Source organism: Manacus vitellinus, unplaced genomic scaffold (assembly GCF_001715985.3).
Source record: "Manacus vitellinus isolate BGI_N305 unplaced genomic scaffold, ASM171598v3 scaffold_62_pilon, whole genome shotgun sequence".
NCBI lineage: Eukaryota > Metazoa > Chordata > Aves > Passeriformes > Pipridae > Manacus > Manacus vitellinus.
The window spans coordinates 287,303-301,777 of NW_021940704.1; the positions used below are offsets into that span (position 1 = coordinate 287,303).

Below are 14,475 nucleotides of genomic sequence, written 5' to 3' on the forward strand. Positions count from 1 at the left end.
ATAAATTTGCATTAGTATAGATACTGTACCACATATACACACATACAAGTAGATAAATAGATAAGAGTTTTGGGAGTTGAACTTTGGTCTCTTCTCCTTATGCTTTGGCTCCATAGCACCAAAAGCCTGGAAGGGAAGCTCTGGAGATGCGGATCCTGCCCATCCATGGCAGCTGAGCCTGGAGCACTCCTGTGCCTGCCCGTGGGAACCTGCCCCTGCCCTGTCCCCAGCCTGGCACCAGCAGGTTGGGGCAGGCAGCCACCGTGGCTGGGGGGCACCTTGGGCTGTGCTGGGAGCTGGGGGCTCCTGGAGATCCCCAGGGTGCCCCCCCTCACGGTGGCCCAGGTGGGGCACGTGGCTCATAGCCGGAGAAGGCAGCTGCCCGCGGGACGTTGCCGGGCGAAGGTGGTGGCTGGTAGGGGCTGGGGATGCCCGGTGCTGCCTGCTCTGAGTGGCCTCGCTGCATGGTGCTGTTGCCTGGCTCAGTCCCCATGCCAGGCAGGGGCCGGAGAGCACAGAGGAGCTGCCCTCCCTCCTCCTCCTCACTGGCCGGCAGCTTCACGGAGCTGAGTGGGACCCAGTGCCTGGCCATGCCGAGGCCCTCCCGCAGGTCCTCCTGACTGCAGCTCCTGCCGGGCATGGGCAGAGGAAGGCGTCTGCCTGCTCCCAGGGCTGGGCACTGGCATTTAGAATACAGCTGGAGGTGCGGGGTGAGCCATGTCTCGGGTGCACGGCTGTCCCTGTCACCTATGTAGCTGTTTCTGGTCAGTCCCACTGGCACCAGCTGCTCCGGCACATCATCCCCATCACTTGTCTCCTCATCTTTTTCCAGCTGTGATGGGACCTGGGAGCCCAAGGCATGTCCCAGCAGGCTCTGGGTGCAGGATGGGGCTCCTTCCATGGGGCAGCCCAGGCCAAACCCGTTGGCACAGTAGCCGGTCACGTCCTGTGCGAGGCCTCGGGGGAACAGTGGGACCATGGGCGATGCCTGTCCAGCTGCAGGTGGCCCACAGGAGGAGAGCACAGTCTGCAGGAGCAGGGCCAGCGGCTCCTCCTCAAGCTCGAGGGGAGGCATCCGGATGGCCACACTCAGCTGGTTGTTCAGGAGTGCCTGCAGGGACAGAAGCAGTGACAGGCTCAGCCTCAGCCAGCCGAAACCCCTGCCAGCGTGGGGGCCGTGCTGCTGAGACCCCTCCTGCACTGTGACCCACAGCTGGCTGATGCACTCCACCTGTACCTTCCCATTGGGGTACAGTGGTTTGGACAGCAGAGGAGGCACCTGGCTACCAAGATGGGCTTGGTGGGGCGAGAGGTGGAGGGAAGGAGGTGCTGAGCCCCTGCAAACAGAGGGTATCCCAGCTCGGCTGCAGCACACATGGGGCAGAGGCTGGAGGAGGATCGTCACTCACCAGTGGTTTTGGGAGGTGCATCTCCGAGGGTTTAAGGAATATGTGCAGCTGGAAGAAGCAGAACCCGGCCGCACTCAGCAGCAGCAGCACAAAGAAGGCACTCAGCACGGCAGGGACCCAGGGAAAGCCTGTTGGGAGGTCACAGCAGACCGACAGGTGGAAAGACACCAGCACATCCCTCCCAGCCCACCCTGTGCCAGTGTTTCCCCTGGAGCCCCCGTGGCAGGCTGGGATGTTCCAGGAGGCAAGCCCAAGGCAGAGGGTGAGACAGCATCACCCTGAGAGGTTCCCACAGGGCAGTGCTAGGTCACAACCCTGATCACAATGGCTGGGGGTGAGGGACCCACACGCGAGACTGCAGGACCCGAGATGCAACCGCGCCGGCTGAGCTGGCGAGAGTGCTCCTCCCACCTGGGGGCCCTGCCGGAGTCACCAGGCACTGCTCGGCCTCCCGGCTCCTCTCCCTGGCCATGCCAGCGGCTGCCGTCCGGACACAGTACCGTGTGCTGGGCTTCAGGGGCCCGAAGGTGCACGGCACGTCCTCGCTGCTCCGTTTGCAGGGCACCTGGAAGTCGATGGGACAGGTGACCACAGTGGCTGTGCATGGCTCCACTGCCCAGCGCAGCCTCAGTGTCCCACTTGCTCCACAGCCCCTGTTCCCTGGCACCTCCAGTGCTTGGCTCTTCGCCCCAGAAGGTGTTCAGGTCCCAGAGCGCCTTCCGGAACCACCATGGCATCACCTTTCATCTGAACAGAACCCGTCACAGGTTCTCCTTACCCATGCAGACTGAGGGAGGAAAGGGGTCTCCTGCCTTGCTGGGGTGCGAGCCCCAGACTGGGGGAGCAGCCAGGTGTGGGCAGGGCTGGGGTACAGGCACCCCCACACTGAGGCAACCCAAGACAGCAGCTTTGCTGCCCCAGGAAATCTCATGCAAGCCCCACACGCTCCAAGCCCTGCCCAGCTGCCACACACCTGCTGCACAAGCAGGTCCCCCTCGTACAGGTGCAGCCAGTACCACAGTTTCAGCAGCACTCGGTCCACTGGCTTGTAGGAACCAGTTCTTCTCTGGTAGGGAGTGAGTGGCGTGGCAATGTTTACGTGGAGGATTTGATCCTGGAGCAGCCAGGACAACTTGGGGGGCCCCACAATTGCTGTAGGGAGGGGGGGGAAAAGAAAAAAGAAAAGAAGAAAACTAAGTCCTTCAAAAGAAGGCAGGCATCTTGTTTCTCTAGAAATGATATTTTCTATCTGACATCCTCCTCCCAGTGCGCAGAAGCTCCCTGGGTCTCGCCCTGGGCACTTTGTGTTGTGAAACCAGCTTCAGGAAAGGCAGCCACCACCTCTTCATGACAACCAACACTGCTTCTGCTTCCTCCTCATGCCGACAGACCTGTGGCACCACCGCTCCCAGTGCCAAGCCCTTCACCCCTGAGCCATCCCCCAGGGCCTGGAGACCCACTGCTGAGGGCAGCAATCACATTCTAGGTGAGCACACCCATTTCCACGCTAGTTGGATGCAGAGGGAATGAATGAGGGAACCCAAACAACGAATGTTGACCCCATTTAACCACTGGCACGTTTGGTTCATGCAACAACCCCCTGTGAGGTGTGTCAGTGGTCTTGAGTCTTTCCTGTCCCCAAGAAACCTCCTGGCTTTCTGGACAGGACAGTTTGTGACTGAGAAGTGGCACATTCCTCCACCTGGTGAACATGGCAGCCAAGGTGAAGGCATCACCAGAGGGGCTGCTCCTGCCTACCCCTGCCTGCCCCATCTTCATCTTGCTGGAGCAAAAACACCTTTCAAGAGCCAAGCCTGGAGGTGTATCCTCTTTTCCCCAACTCACTGCATTCTCCAGAAACCCAAATTCTCACATTGTCTGTTGGCCTTGGGCCTCCCATCCATCATCCTCACCTCAGTGTGCCTCCTCCGTCCCCTTGCTCTTCACCCAGTCCTCCTCCAGCAGCTCTGCCCCATCCCTTTCCTCCAGTCAGAGCTCTTAGCACTTTTCCCACCAGTATCCTCATACGATTTCTCACTGTATCCCACCAGCTCTCTTCAAGGATCTCTCCCCCCATTTTTCCCCTCCCAGGAAGAGCCCAGCTGGAGGAGCTCCCCTGTCCTTACTGTCTCTGTACAGCTGCAGCTCGCTGGAACTGGCCCACTCAGACTGCTCTCCTCCGGCCACCGCTCTCACCCGCGCCCAGTAGATATCGTGGATCCTGTCAAAATACAACTCACACTCCCAGGAGCCAGTGCTGTTCCCCCTGCAGGCATCTGCCTTGATCCAGCTCGAGGTCCTGCCCAGGGAGAAAGCACAGGGATTGTTCCTTTTTGGCACTTCCCCAGCCCAAAGGGAGGGCTGCCCAGCCACCGCCATCCTGCCAAGGCAGAAAGTGTAGGAAAGCCGAGGTGTCAGTCAACAATGTCCTGAGATGTGTGAGGAGGGGTGTCACCAGCAAGTCGAGTCCCTCTTGGGGACAGATGGCACCTGGCACTACACCCTGACCTGTGCTCTCTGCGATGAGGAAACACATGTGGGCAGGGAGAGCCCACCGAGGGGTTGAGGCTCTGTGCTACGAGGGAGGCCAGGTGAGCAGTGACTGCTGAGTCTCAGAGAAAGGTGGCTTTGGGTGAGGGGTCTTATCAACACAATGGAGTAAAGAAGATGAAGCCTTCCTCTCAGCAATGCCCAGCAAAAGGACGAGAGGCAGGTGCCACATGTTGAAATACAGGAAATCCCATTCAGCATAATGAAAAAAAACCTCAAACCCAAAACCCCAGCATAAAAGCCACCCCTTTGTTTTTTACTGGCAGAGTGACCAGGAAAGGCACCAAGCTGCCCAGAGAGGTGTGGAGGCTCCATCCCTGAAGGTGTTCAAAACCCAACAGGACACTGTCCTGAGCTGACCTTGCCTGTGCAGGGGTGGGACGAGCCGATCCCTGTCAACTCCACTGCTCTGTTCCACTGTGTTGTTTACTGCCAGACAGCAACCCTCTGGCTACCAAGGGGCCCCAACAGCCTCTGTCAGGGTGTTGGGGGACCAGACCCTTTGCCCCCTCCTCCCCACCTACCGCGTCCTCCACTCCACCTGGTAGGTGGCATGGCTGGGCGAGCTGGGGTCCGGCTCCCACCGCAGCCACACGTGGAAGTTCTGTGCCTCCAGCCTCACACGCCGTGGCCGCAGTAGCATCCCTGGGAGGGGGCAGAGGCGTGTCAGGCAGCGCTGCTCTGCTCTGCAGGGTCCCCTCCTTGGCCAGTCACTGCGTGGTTATGCTGCACAGGTTCCCCCTCCCACAGTCCCCAGCTTCAGCTCGGCAACAGTGGGCAAACACTGCCCCTGCAGCAGGATGCTCAGCACCTGCATCCCCCCAGTGCCTCACACACCAAGAGAACCCTCTCCATGCCCCTGCCAAAGGCGCCGACACCCTGACACAGCTGCTGCTGACCCTGGGGTTTTCTTTCCTCTCGCAACTTGAAAACCACTCGGTCCCCTCCTCTCCACAGGTACCTTCTGTAGCTCTAAGAGGTGTCCCTGTGCCACCCCTGCCCTGCACCCAGGGTCCCCCCAGCCTGCAGCGGTAGCTCCAGCACCAGCTTACCCCAGAGGAGGGAGCAGCTGGCCAGAGACAGCAGCAGGTGCAGGGCAGGGCTCATCCCACCACGGCCCGTCCATCTGTCCCCACGCTACGCTGCCGCACCGGGGGCTGTGGCGAGGGATGGGTGTGCTGGAGCTGTTCTGCCACCTGCAGGCATGATGGGCAGCTTGGACCTGTGGTTAGAGAAAGGATATTTTTTTCGAAAAGCTTCAGCCAGCGACACCAGCCACAGGCAAGCCTCGCCCGTGGAGTCTGCATGCCCAGCGTGGCACAGAGGTGCCTGTTACGGAGAGGCTGCCGACGTCACGGGGATGTGGGTCTGTGAAACCTCCTCCCCCGACGCTCACACCACTGTGGAGGTGACTCAGCCCAGCTCTGGGCATGACTCACACTGGCACAACCGGTGACACCGCTGCCAGGACACCCCCAGCCCTCCCACAGCCTCCCTGGTATGGGGAGCGCCCCGTGTGTGCTGGCACCCCACCAGGTGCAATGGGACACCCCGAGGGACCCCCTGGGGCTGTTAGCAGAGACCTCAGTCCTGTGAACCACAGCAGAGGCTTGTCCCACTGGGCACCTCTGTCTGACACCTGGCCAGCCCCTCCTTACCATGGCCTTGCCCCATGATTCAGCCGCCAGGAATCTTTCCCTATTGTTGTTGGTCATGGAGGTAACCTTCCTCTCCTGGGTGAGATGTGCAAGGGCTTTGAAGCCACCAGTTGTGAGGACTGTGGGGAGCCTGTGGGGAGCCTGGGGCCACCTCCAGAGGCAAAGGGAGGGGAGAATCCCCTGGCCAGACAGGACACCCGCAGGGCTGGCTCACTGCAGCTGCTGCCTCTCACTCTTCCCATTTCACACTGTGCTAATGTTACGAGCACAGCCACCTCGGCAGGCAGGTACAAAATGCTGTCCCTGTTTTCTGTCCCTTGCAGCATTCAGAGCTCGAAACAAGGAGGAGCAGCCAACAAGCAGGGACATAGAGTTGCAAACCGTGGGTGAGGGCTCAGAGGCAAGACCTCTGAAACTCTAGAGCCGAAGCATAGGCAGATGGTTTAGGGATTGCCCCCACCCCGAAGCCAGCAAGAGCCCTACCGGCTTAGCAGCAGACCCCAGCGAAGGCAGGACCGTTTCTGCCTGGAGGGAGAAGTCCCCAAGACCGGGGGCACAGAACTGGGGAACTGATGGACCAGCTGCTTGCAGAGGCAGGGACAGGGCTTCTCCAGCTGCTGGAGGCAGCACAGGGGAGACAGTGCCTCCACAGCAGTGAGGGTGGCCACGGGCCAGTCCCTGCCAGCCCCACAATGACCCCAGCACACCTGCTCCCCTTCTGCCTTGGCCAGAGGGAAAACCTCAGCAACCCTCCCCGTGTTGTAGCAACTGTAAAAGTATGGCTTGGTGGATATCCCGTTGGCTGAGATTGTGGGGATTTAACCCCCTCTCCACAACATCCCCTCCTTTGCCTGCATCCCTGTTGTCATGGCACCTGAGGCTCCCCCCTACCTTGACCCACGCAGTTCCTCGCTGGTCCCTGCTGTATCAGGAACCCACCTGTGCCCACCACGCTCTGTAAAACGCAACACCCTCAGCTCAGCAGCCCCACATCCGGCTCTGAGCGTTCACTGGAAGCGTCATCAGGGTCTGTTCAGTTGCCAGGCTCCCTCCAGACTGGGGACAGGTCTGAGTCCTCTGTGCCCCTGCGCTGGGAGACGTCCAATGACATGTGATTTGGCTTTGGTGGTTTGTGCGTTTTTTCCTGAGCCAGGGTTTGTTTTTTTTCCCTTCCTTCCTTCCTTGTTGGCAGCATCCCTGCGGGCCATGGGTGCTCAGCAGTGCCCTCTGCACGCCAGAGCCAAGACACAGCCAGTGCCAGCACCCTGCTGCATGCTGCCTGCACCTCATCCCAGCACCCTGCACCCCCCTGCAGGGACCATCAGTGGCCTGGGGACAGAAAGGAGCATGGGGGTCGGGCCAGGGGCAACACAGAGCAGGGTAGACATAGGCCAGGACTTCTCTGCAAAACCAACAAGTTTTATCCTTGCCAAGACTAGTGCTGCAGTCTGGACACGCAGGGTTGAGACCACAGCTCTGCCCTAGAGACCCCAAGGGACCTGCACGTGGTTGTGAATCACCCCACGAGCCCCGGGCCTTTGGCAGCCCATTGGGATAGAAAGCAGCCAGACTTGAGCTTCCCAAGAGCTGTTGCAACCACTAAAGGACTAATGGAGCCATGGATGGCAGCATGTGGAGCTTGCTGGCACTCTTCAGCGCTGCCAGGGGCCGAGCAGTCACCATCAGCTAGGGCATTCCAAAACAAGAGGCCTACAGTGTCCAAGTGCCACACCTGGGGTTGATGCCAGCACCTCCACTACTGTGCCTGCACTGCTCCAACAGCCAGCAGCACTGGGCAGATCCCACACATCCCGAGCAGAGATGGGGCCAGTGCCCAGTAGGAGCTGGCAGGGTGACAGCCATCAGGAACAAGGACACATGGCCACAGCAGACTGGACAGACTCTTTAATACCACGCTCATTGAGAACACCTTGTGCTTGCTGTCCACCCAGACAGCTCCCCACATCGCTGCCCATGTCCACTCCTGGGCAGAGGCCAGGCAGCTTGGCAGGGCAGGTGGCAGGGGTGATCCCTCCCAGACAGAAGGGGAAGAAACAGGCAGGAGATACTTTATCCAGTGCTACAAATGCTCTCAGAGCAACAGCTCCTTCCGGAGCTGCACACATGGCAGAGCCCAGCACCCCTTACCCCACAAAGCACTTCTGGTGAGGCGGGCGTAGGGCTCAGCCCAGCCCCCTCAGCCCCTCTCCCTTTTCGGTCAGAGGGCAGTGGGAATGCTGCAGCAGACCAGGGGGGCTGTGGGGGCTGCCAAGCCTGGGTGCAGCAGGCACAGTCCAGTCTTGTGGGCAGGGTCAGGCCAAGAAGGACCCTCATGTGCCCAGGGGGGCCCCAAGAGGGGCTGAGTGGCTGCCCCCCAGCAGTCTGGCAGCATCTCCTCTGCCAAGATCACACTCAGCATCTTCAAAAAGCAGCAAGGGTTACAGCGCTGGCCATCTCCATGGCCAGGAAAAGGTGGATGCCCACTGCAGGCAGGACGTCCTCAGCCTGCAGCACCGGGGCTCCTGAGGGGCTCAGGGAGGGCAGGTCTCTCCCTAACAGAAGGTGCTGCAGGGATGAAGAATCCAACAGCAACAGCCCGGCTGCCCCATGGCTGGAGGCACCACCAGCTGCTCCCAGGAGGGCACAGTGGGATGCAAAGGGAACATCAGCACCTGCCACCGCCTCGCTGGGCACACCCTCTCTGTTCCTGCCTCCCAAGGCTAAACTTTCCCTGGCAAAACCCATCCTCCAAAGGCCTTCTCCAGGTACCGGGCCACCGCCAGCGTCAGGTGGTCGTTGTAGGCGGCTGCCACCAGCTGGATGCCCAGTGGGAGCCCCTCGCTGCCCAGCCCCAGCGGGCACTGTGTCACCGGCAGGCCCAGGACATTGAAGATGGCTGGAAGAGAAAAGGATGGATCAGAGTGAGCACAGTGACCAGGACACACCACTGCCTGGCTCTCCCACCCCGGGCGCGTCGTGTTACTCCTGGGAGCTGGTGCTTGACACGGTGGTGCTGAGGCATGGTGACAAGGGATATCACTGGCCAGAGGTTCCCAGTGCAAATAGCACCTACGAGGGATAGCATGCCAAGGTCTGGTTTGGGACTCTACTCCTCCATCCCTCCAAAGCCAGGCAGCACTGACACCAGCACTAGCACCAAGGTGCTCAGGCCACAGGGAAGCCATGCAGGGAGCCCCAGACTGTACCCCAGGATATGCTGGCTCTCAGGTTCCTGCTAAACCACAGCGGTAGCTGGAACACCTCTGGGGCACAGTGGCCCTTGAGATTAGACACATCACTCAGACCTGACCCGCTGTGGACAGCAGGTGAAAGATGCCACGTGGCACAAAGCGTGACAACCCTCGTTGTGGAGCAGCCAGACCCCTCTCTGTGCTGCACAGCCCACCGTCAGCAATGGGAACACTTTGGGTACAACACCCTGGCTGCCAGCCTGGGCAGCCCTACCTGCACCCCACAAGAGCCAGAGCTGCTCACCCGTGTAGGCGAAGTTGAAGGGCATGCAGATGGGGGAGTGGTGCTTGGGGGCGATGGTGGGGTGTGAGGGGTAGAGGAGCACCCCGTCCTGCCCCAGCAGCGCCTCCATCTCCTCCTGCAGGCTCTTCCCCATGCTCACCAGCTTGGCATTCCCACTGTGGTTGAGCTTCATCAGCTTCTCCGTCAGCCCCAGGGCTGCAGGGAAAGGGTACAAATAGGGACATGGAGCGAGAAGACTGTGGGCTACGTGGGGCAGAAAGCGCATTGCCTGGCCACATGCAGCATCCCCCAGTCCCAGTGCACCCCCCAAGTCCCCCTGCCCACCAGTACCCACAGCACATTGCCCCTGGCATGACTCTGTGGGCAGCATCCCCCCAGCTCTGCCAAGGGACAAGCTTTCAGCCTGCCCCTCATTTCCAGCTTTTCCAGGTGCTGGGGTTGAGCAGAGCTGGCAGAGCCACCTCAGCACTCATTAGACAACAGCCCAGCTGCACTGATTAGGGTTCTCCGGTACCTGCTGCTATGAAACCAGATCAGTGCAGACCCTGACTGGCTCCCTCTAGACTCCCCAGCAGTTCTGACAGGGCTCACAGCAGGAGTTCGTCATCCTCACCTAGGATACCCACTTCCATGCATCAAAGATCCAGCCAACTCTCCCTCAAGCTTGAATGTGACTCAAAGACACTGAGTGTCATTACAAAACCAGGCTGAAGCTGCTCAGCACAAACCCCAAGTCCCTTTGCTAGGCACTGGGACTACCTGTATTTAACAACTCATCCGCCCCACCACTGCCTCTGCATTCCCCAGGGCTCCCCCCAGCCTCACCAATAGCTGGGAAGGTGTGAGAAGACATCCCCACGAGCCACTTCATCAGCTCCCACAGCGGCCACACCGGCTTCCCGTGGTCCCCCAGCAGGTCTGTGAATCGCTGTGCCTCCTGTAACACACCCACTCCCCCCGTCAGCACTGCCAGCACACAGCAGGGAGGCACAGGCTGCAAGGGACAGTGGAATTCCAGCTGTCCCGTTATCCTGATGTGAGCCCTTCCCATTTTCACACAGGAGATGCCCATCAGGAGTGCTCCGCAGCTCTAGCACTGATCCAGGGTGGCAGCAGGAGCATCTCTCCCTGCCAGAGGCAGGAAGAAGGAGGGAGAGCCTCCCAAAGCAGCACCTTCCAGCACCCAATGGGCATGATGCAAGGGATGATGTCCAGACAATGTCCAGGCATTTACTCCTATGATATGGCCATGGGACCAGGAAGGAGGCAGAGGAGCCAGATGTGCCCTCCTTAGTGCATGGGGCTGTGTTGTTTCCCACCACTCCCCCCGTGCCAGGAATGCACAAGGTATGACACTCCTGAGAGGGTTTTTCTCTATAAAATAACTCCCTGCACGCACAGAGCATAGCACAGTGGCTGCAATTCAAGGGAAATATAACACAGGCAGGCCTGCTGCTGGAAAGCTGCTAATGCCCTGCTTGTCCTGGCATCCTAAAAGGTGTTAATCCCAGCCTGCAACGTCAGAAGACACAGCACAGAGCCAAGAGTGAGGTGGGATGCTCCCTGCTGGGCTGACTTACCAACCTCCATGAAGGTCAATGTGTCAAAACTACCTTCCCCTCCCTACACCACATTGCTCCTCTGCTGGGAGCCACGGCCTCATCCCATGGGAGAGCAAGGGAGAAAGGGCTGTGTGTCTTTGGGAAGAGATGAAGAGAGGACTGGGGGGACAAAAGGAGCAGGGAAAGCCCTCAGGCAGGTCTGGAAAACCTACAGCTCTCCAGTGCTGGCCCCAGGCAGCTGATTCTTCCCTGTTGCCACCAAATTTGTGCCTTTGCCAGCTCGGTCTGACGCACCTCTCCATTGCTGTCCTTGGACGACATCATGGCTGACCAGATCTGGAAAGAATACTTCATCTTGTGGATTGACACATGCTGAACTCGGACCCCCAGGTCACTTTCGATGTGCTCCACCACCTGAAGGGACGAGTAGGAAGGGTTTGTTTCCGTAAGGTTGTGAGGTGCTGCCATCAGCCCATGGAAAGTACAGAGAAGAGGGCAAGGGCATCTGCTCACAAGATCTTCTCCTTGTTTCTTCTTTAGCATAGAAGAAAAAGTTCTTTCTACTTTTTAACCCCTGGAAGCACAGGACTGGAACAGAAAGCTGCCTCCCCAGCCCTCCATCCTGCCAGTCCCCACAGGAGCCACACACAGAGCAGCTCCCTCCCCTCCCCAGGGCTCCTCTGACTGGTGTCCCCAGGTTCTATCTTCAGGCTCACCCCAGCGAGAACCAACCTCTGCTCCTTCCTACCTTCTTTTGGGCCTGCAAGATCTCCTTGTCCACAGGTGACACAAAAACGGACCCGCCGTCGTGATCCATGCAGTGGAATTTGATTTTCTCCAGTGACACTTTCTCATTCAGTTTCAGCCTGGGAAAAGGGCTTTGTCACAAACCCATCCCTGGCTCCTCCCCAGCTGCCAGAACTGCTCACACACATGTTAATGTGTCCTCAGGAGACACTGCTCTGCCTCCCAGGGTGGCAAGGTCAGACCTTGAGGACACCCAGACACCTGCTGCCCACAGTCTACCCAGCTGCTCTCCCGCCCCGTCAGCCCCAGCAAGTTCCCGTTGGGAAAATTCTTATCTCTCCAGAAGAACCTTGTGATTACAAACCCCGTCCCATGGCCAAGGCTGGGATTGCACAAGAGCCAGGGAAAAACAGAAGTGGTAATGGAGACAACAGCTGCTCGCAGGCTGTGGCACAAAGGAGGGCTGCCCTGTCTGCCCCATCTCTGCTTTGCTCATCACTGGCACCTGCCACATAGCAGGCTCTTGGTTACACAGACCTATGCAGGAACCAAACTGGCTGTGGTGTGGGATGGAAAACTCATCATTCAGCAACAGGAAAAAGGCCCTGTAACACCCAGGAGCAAGGCCAGTCCCGGGAGGGGAGGGCCACGTGGGACAGCCCTGAGAACCAGCTTGCAAGTAAAGAGGGAACCAACAGTCTGCTCATGGCTGCCTGTTCCCCAGAGCACGTGGGTGGTGGGAAGGACAGTCCCAGCTGCGAAGGTCCTGTTGAAGCCAGCGGCAGAGGAAGGAAATCAGTAACAAACAAACTGGGTGGGGTGCAGATCTGTCTCGTACAAAGGACTGACCCACTGTGCAGACCAGAGAGCTGCTGACTCCAGCTCAGCAGCCAGGAGCAGTAGGAGCAACTCACTTGCTGACCCCGGGCCCGGCCATGACCCTCAGCACAGGCTCCAGGTCCTCGGCATAGCGGCACATGGGTCCCGTGCACAGGAAGCTGGTCCGTGCCCCGTGAGCGTTTGGGAACTGGCCGTCGTTGGGCACCACCCCTGCGAGCAGAGAGACCTTGGGTACCACCTTGAGCATCACCTCCAGCCAAGGGCAGCCCTGCTGGGGGGCTCTGGGCACAGGGCGACGTGGTTCCTGAGGGACTGCACACCTCACAAGGGCTGATGGCAAGATGCACGGGGTGGGGAAGGGAGGAAAAGCACCCAGCCAGGATACTGAGAGCCAGAAAAACATCCCAACCTTGAGAAAACATCCCACGCTGAGGATGCAATACCTGGGTAAAACCCCTCCCTGTCTCCCACGCTCCTGGCATTCTGCCACCGAAGGCTTCCCGCTGCAAAGCCTGGCTGTGCTCCCACAAGGGGCTCGTCCTGTGCAAGGAGTTACCTGACCCCTTACAGCAATCCCACCAGAGACCAGCACAGGGGTGTCCCAGACCAGTTCATCCCACAGCCCCCATTCCACCTCATGGCATTTCTGCTGGGGAGGAGGAGACCCCCACACCCCCTTACCTGTCGTGGGTTTATGGCCGAAGACTCCGTTGAAGAAGGCGGGCATCCGGATGCTGCCACCGATGTCAGAGCCCACACCTATGACTGAGCAGGCAGCTGCCAGGACACCGCCCTCCCCACCTGCACAGGAGACAACATGGCAAAACCCCACAGGTTTATGGTGCAAGTCATCCAGCAAAAGCAGGAGCACCTCACAGTGACCCAGAGGGGCGGGGGCCATGCCTGCTTTAGCAGTGGCTTGGGGACAGCTGGGGAATTCTGGCCAAAGGGATATTTCTGCCAAAGTAAGACAGAGTGAGCCGAAGCAATGCCAGGTGAAACACTCACAAGAGACAAAGCAGCTGGACCCCCAGCAGCCCAACAGCAGTGCCAAGGGAAGAGGCCTGTGAGCTCTGCAGGAGCCCAGGGACGCATTAAAGCCACGTGCAGAGCTTTGCAACCCTTCCCTTGCTGCATTTTAAACCCCCCGGTCGGGCAGGACCGTGCCGAGATGCCGGGGCTCACCTGAGCTGCCACCCACGATCCTCTGCAGGTCGTAGGGGTTGTTGGTCCGCCCGTAGACCCTGTTGCTGGACTCATACCACATGCAGAGCTCACTGCAGTTGGTGACACCCAGTGGGATGGCACCGGCCTGCTTCAGCCGCGACACCACCGTGGCATCCGAGGTGGCGATCACGTTGCGGCGGTTGACCAAGCCGGAGGTGTTGGGCATCCCTGCGGTGCCAAGGTGGACAGGAAGGTGTCAGGGCCAGTGCCCAGACACCGCCCGGGGCTGCAGGAAGGAGGTTTCCAGCGAGGGCTGCTCCTCTGAGGCACCACAAGCTCTGCAGCACCTGTGTGCTACTAGTGAACATGGACACAGAAGCCCAGGCAGATCTTGGTGCAGACCAAGGGAAGGGAAACTGCTTCCCTCCGAGCATCTGCCACAGCCACCCACCACCCTGGAGTGGCGAGTCACAACCTGTGAAGCGGAGAGGAACAAAGGCAAACCCACCATGGAGAGAAAAGGCCTCCTTGACAGTGATGGGAACTCCCAACAAGGGGAACTTCTCCTCCAGATAGTCATCGCCGGGGCCTTCTGAAAGCAGCTTATCGACCTGCTGGGCTTCCTGCAGGGCCTCCTCAAACCTGCAACGAGGCAGCGGGCGATGTTCTGGTGCTGGACCAGCGAGCAGCGGGGTCCCCGCAGGGCGGGCAGACCCCAACTGCAGCAAGAGCTTGTGACGGGAGGTGAGACCCCCGGTCTGTGCCGGAGCCGAGAGCACCGTCCCGGCTGAGCCACGGCCGGGAGCACCGCGCGGGGCTCCCGTGCCCTCGGTGCTGAGCATCGCCCCGGTCTGAAGGAGGGGGCAAGCGGGGAGCCCAGCACCCCCTCACCGCGCCCTCCGCTCACCTGTCCTTGACGACCGCGTTGATCAGGGGGTTCACCTCCTTGATCCTCTCCACGTACGCCTCCACCACCTCGATGCAGGTCACCTGGGCACGGACCACGGGCGGGAACCGCCGTCAGGGGCGCGCTGGGGCGGCCGGGAC

The 14,475-nt window shown here is 59.8% G+C and overlaps 3 protein-coding genes across 3 annotated transcripts in view; all 3 read right to left on the bottom strand.

The window, feature by feature from the left end:
• Positions 1–331: 331 nt before the first annotated feature.
• Positions 332–2,114, bottom strand: LOC108641415. The gene is made up of 3 exons (XM_018083218.1): positions 1,821–2,114; positions 1,410–1,537; positions 332–1,111 (listed from the first exon to the last, which is right to left on the bottom strand). Exons 1-3 carry the CDS (start codon positions 1,879–1,881, stop codon positions 332–334), a joined length of 969 nt encoding a protein of 322 aa, XP_017938707.1. The 5' UTR covers positions 1,882–2,114.
• A 31-nt stretch (positions 2,115–2,145) lies between these two features.
• Positions 2,146–6,723, bottom strand: LOC108641416. The gene is made up of 4 exons (XM_018083219.1): positions 6,557–6,723; positions 5,012–5,181; positions 3,536–3,708; positions 2,146–2,561 (listed from the first exon to the last, which is right to left on the bottom strand). Exons 2-4 carry the CDS (start codon positions 5,083–5,085, stop codon positions 2,146–2,148), a joined length of 663 nt encoding a protein of 220 aa, XP_017938708.1. The 5' UTR covers positions 5,086–5,181; positions 6,557–6,723.
• Positions 6,724–7,506: 783 nt separating this feature from the next.
• The window catches only part of FAAH2 (fatty acid amide hydrolase 2), a 16,047-nt gene continuing 9,078 nt past the window's right edge, over positions 7,507–14,475 (bottom strand). The window contains exons 3-12 of the mRNA XM_029963743.1: positions 14,336–14,418; positions 13,937–14,070; positions 13,447–13,656; positions 12,943–13,062; positions 12,336–12,471; positions 11,423–11,540; positions 10,969–11,088; positions 9,938–10,049; positions 9,113–9,307; positions 7,507–8,513 (exon numbers count right to left, since the gene is read on the bottom strand). Of these exons, the coding sequence (XP_029819603.1) occupies positions 8,338–8,513; positions 9,113–9,307; positions 9,938–10,049; positions 10,969–11,088; positions 11,423–11,540; positions 12,336–12,471; positions 12,943–13,062; positions 13,447–13,656; positions 13,937–14,070; positions 14,336–14,418 (1,404 nt within the window). The 3' untranslated portion in view covers positions 7,507–8,337. The remainder of the gene's footprint in view (positions 8,514–9,112; positions 9,308–9,937; positions 10,050–10,968; positions 11,089–11,422; positions 11,541–12,335; positions 12,472–12,942; positions 13,063–13,446; positions 13,657–13,936; positions 14,071–14,335; positions 14,419–14,475) is intronic.

Excerpts from the sequence above, each read along its gene's own strand:
- LOC108641415 (XM_018083218.1), bottom strand. The coding sequence starts at position 1,881 with ATGGCCAGGGAGAGGAGCCGGGAGGCCGAGCAGTGCCTGGTGACTCCG. Across the intron at positions 1,538-1,820 it reads GACTCCGGCAGGGCCCCCAG|GCTTTCCCTGGGTCCCTGCC; the intron begins GTGGGAGGAGCA and ends ACCTCCCAACAG. Across the intron at positions 1,112-1,409 it reads TGCACCTCCCAAAACCACTG|GCACTCCTGAACAACCAGCT; the intron begins GTGAGTGACGAT and ends CTGTCCCTGCAG.
- LOC108641416 (XM_018083219.1), bottom strand. The coding sequence starts at position 5,085 with ATGGACGGGCCGTGGTGGGATGAGCCCTGCCCTGCACCTGCTGCTGTC. Across the intron at positions 3,709-5,011 it reads CAGCTGCTCCCTCCTCTGGG|GACCTCGAGCTGGATCAAGG; the intron begins GTAAGCTGGTGC and ends CTCCCTGGGCAG. Across the intron at positions 2,562-3,535 it reads GCTGCAGCTGTACAGAGACA|CAATTGTGGGGCCCCCCAAG; the intron begins GTAAGGACAGGG and ends CCCTCCCTACAG.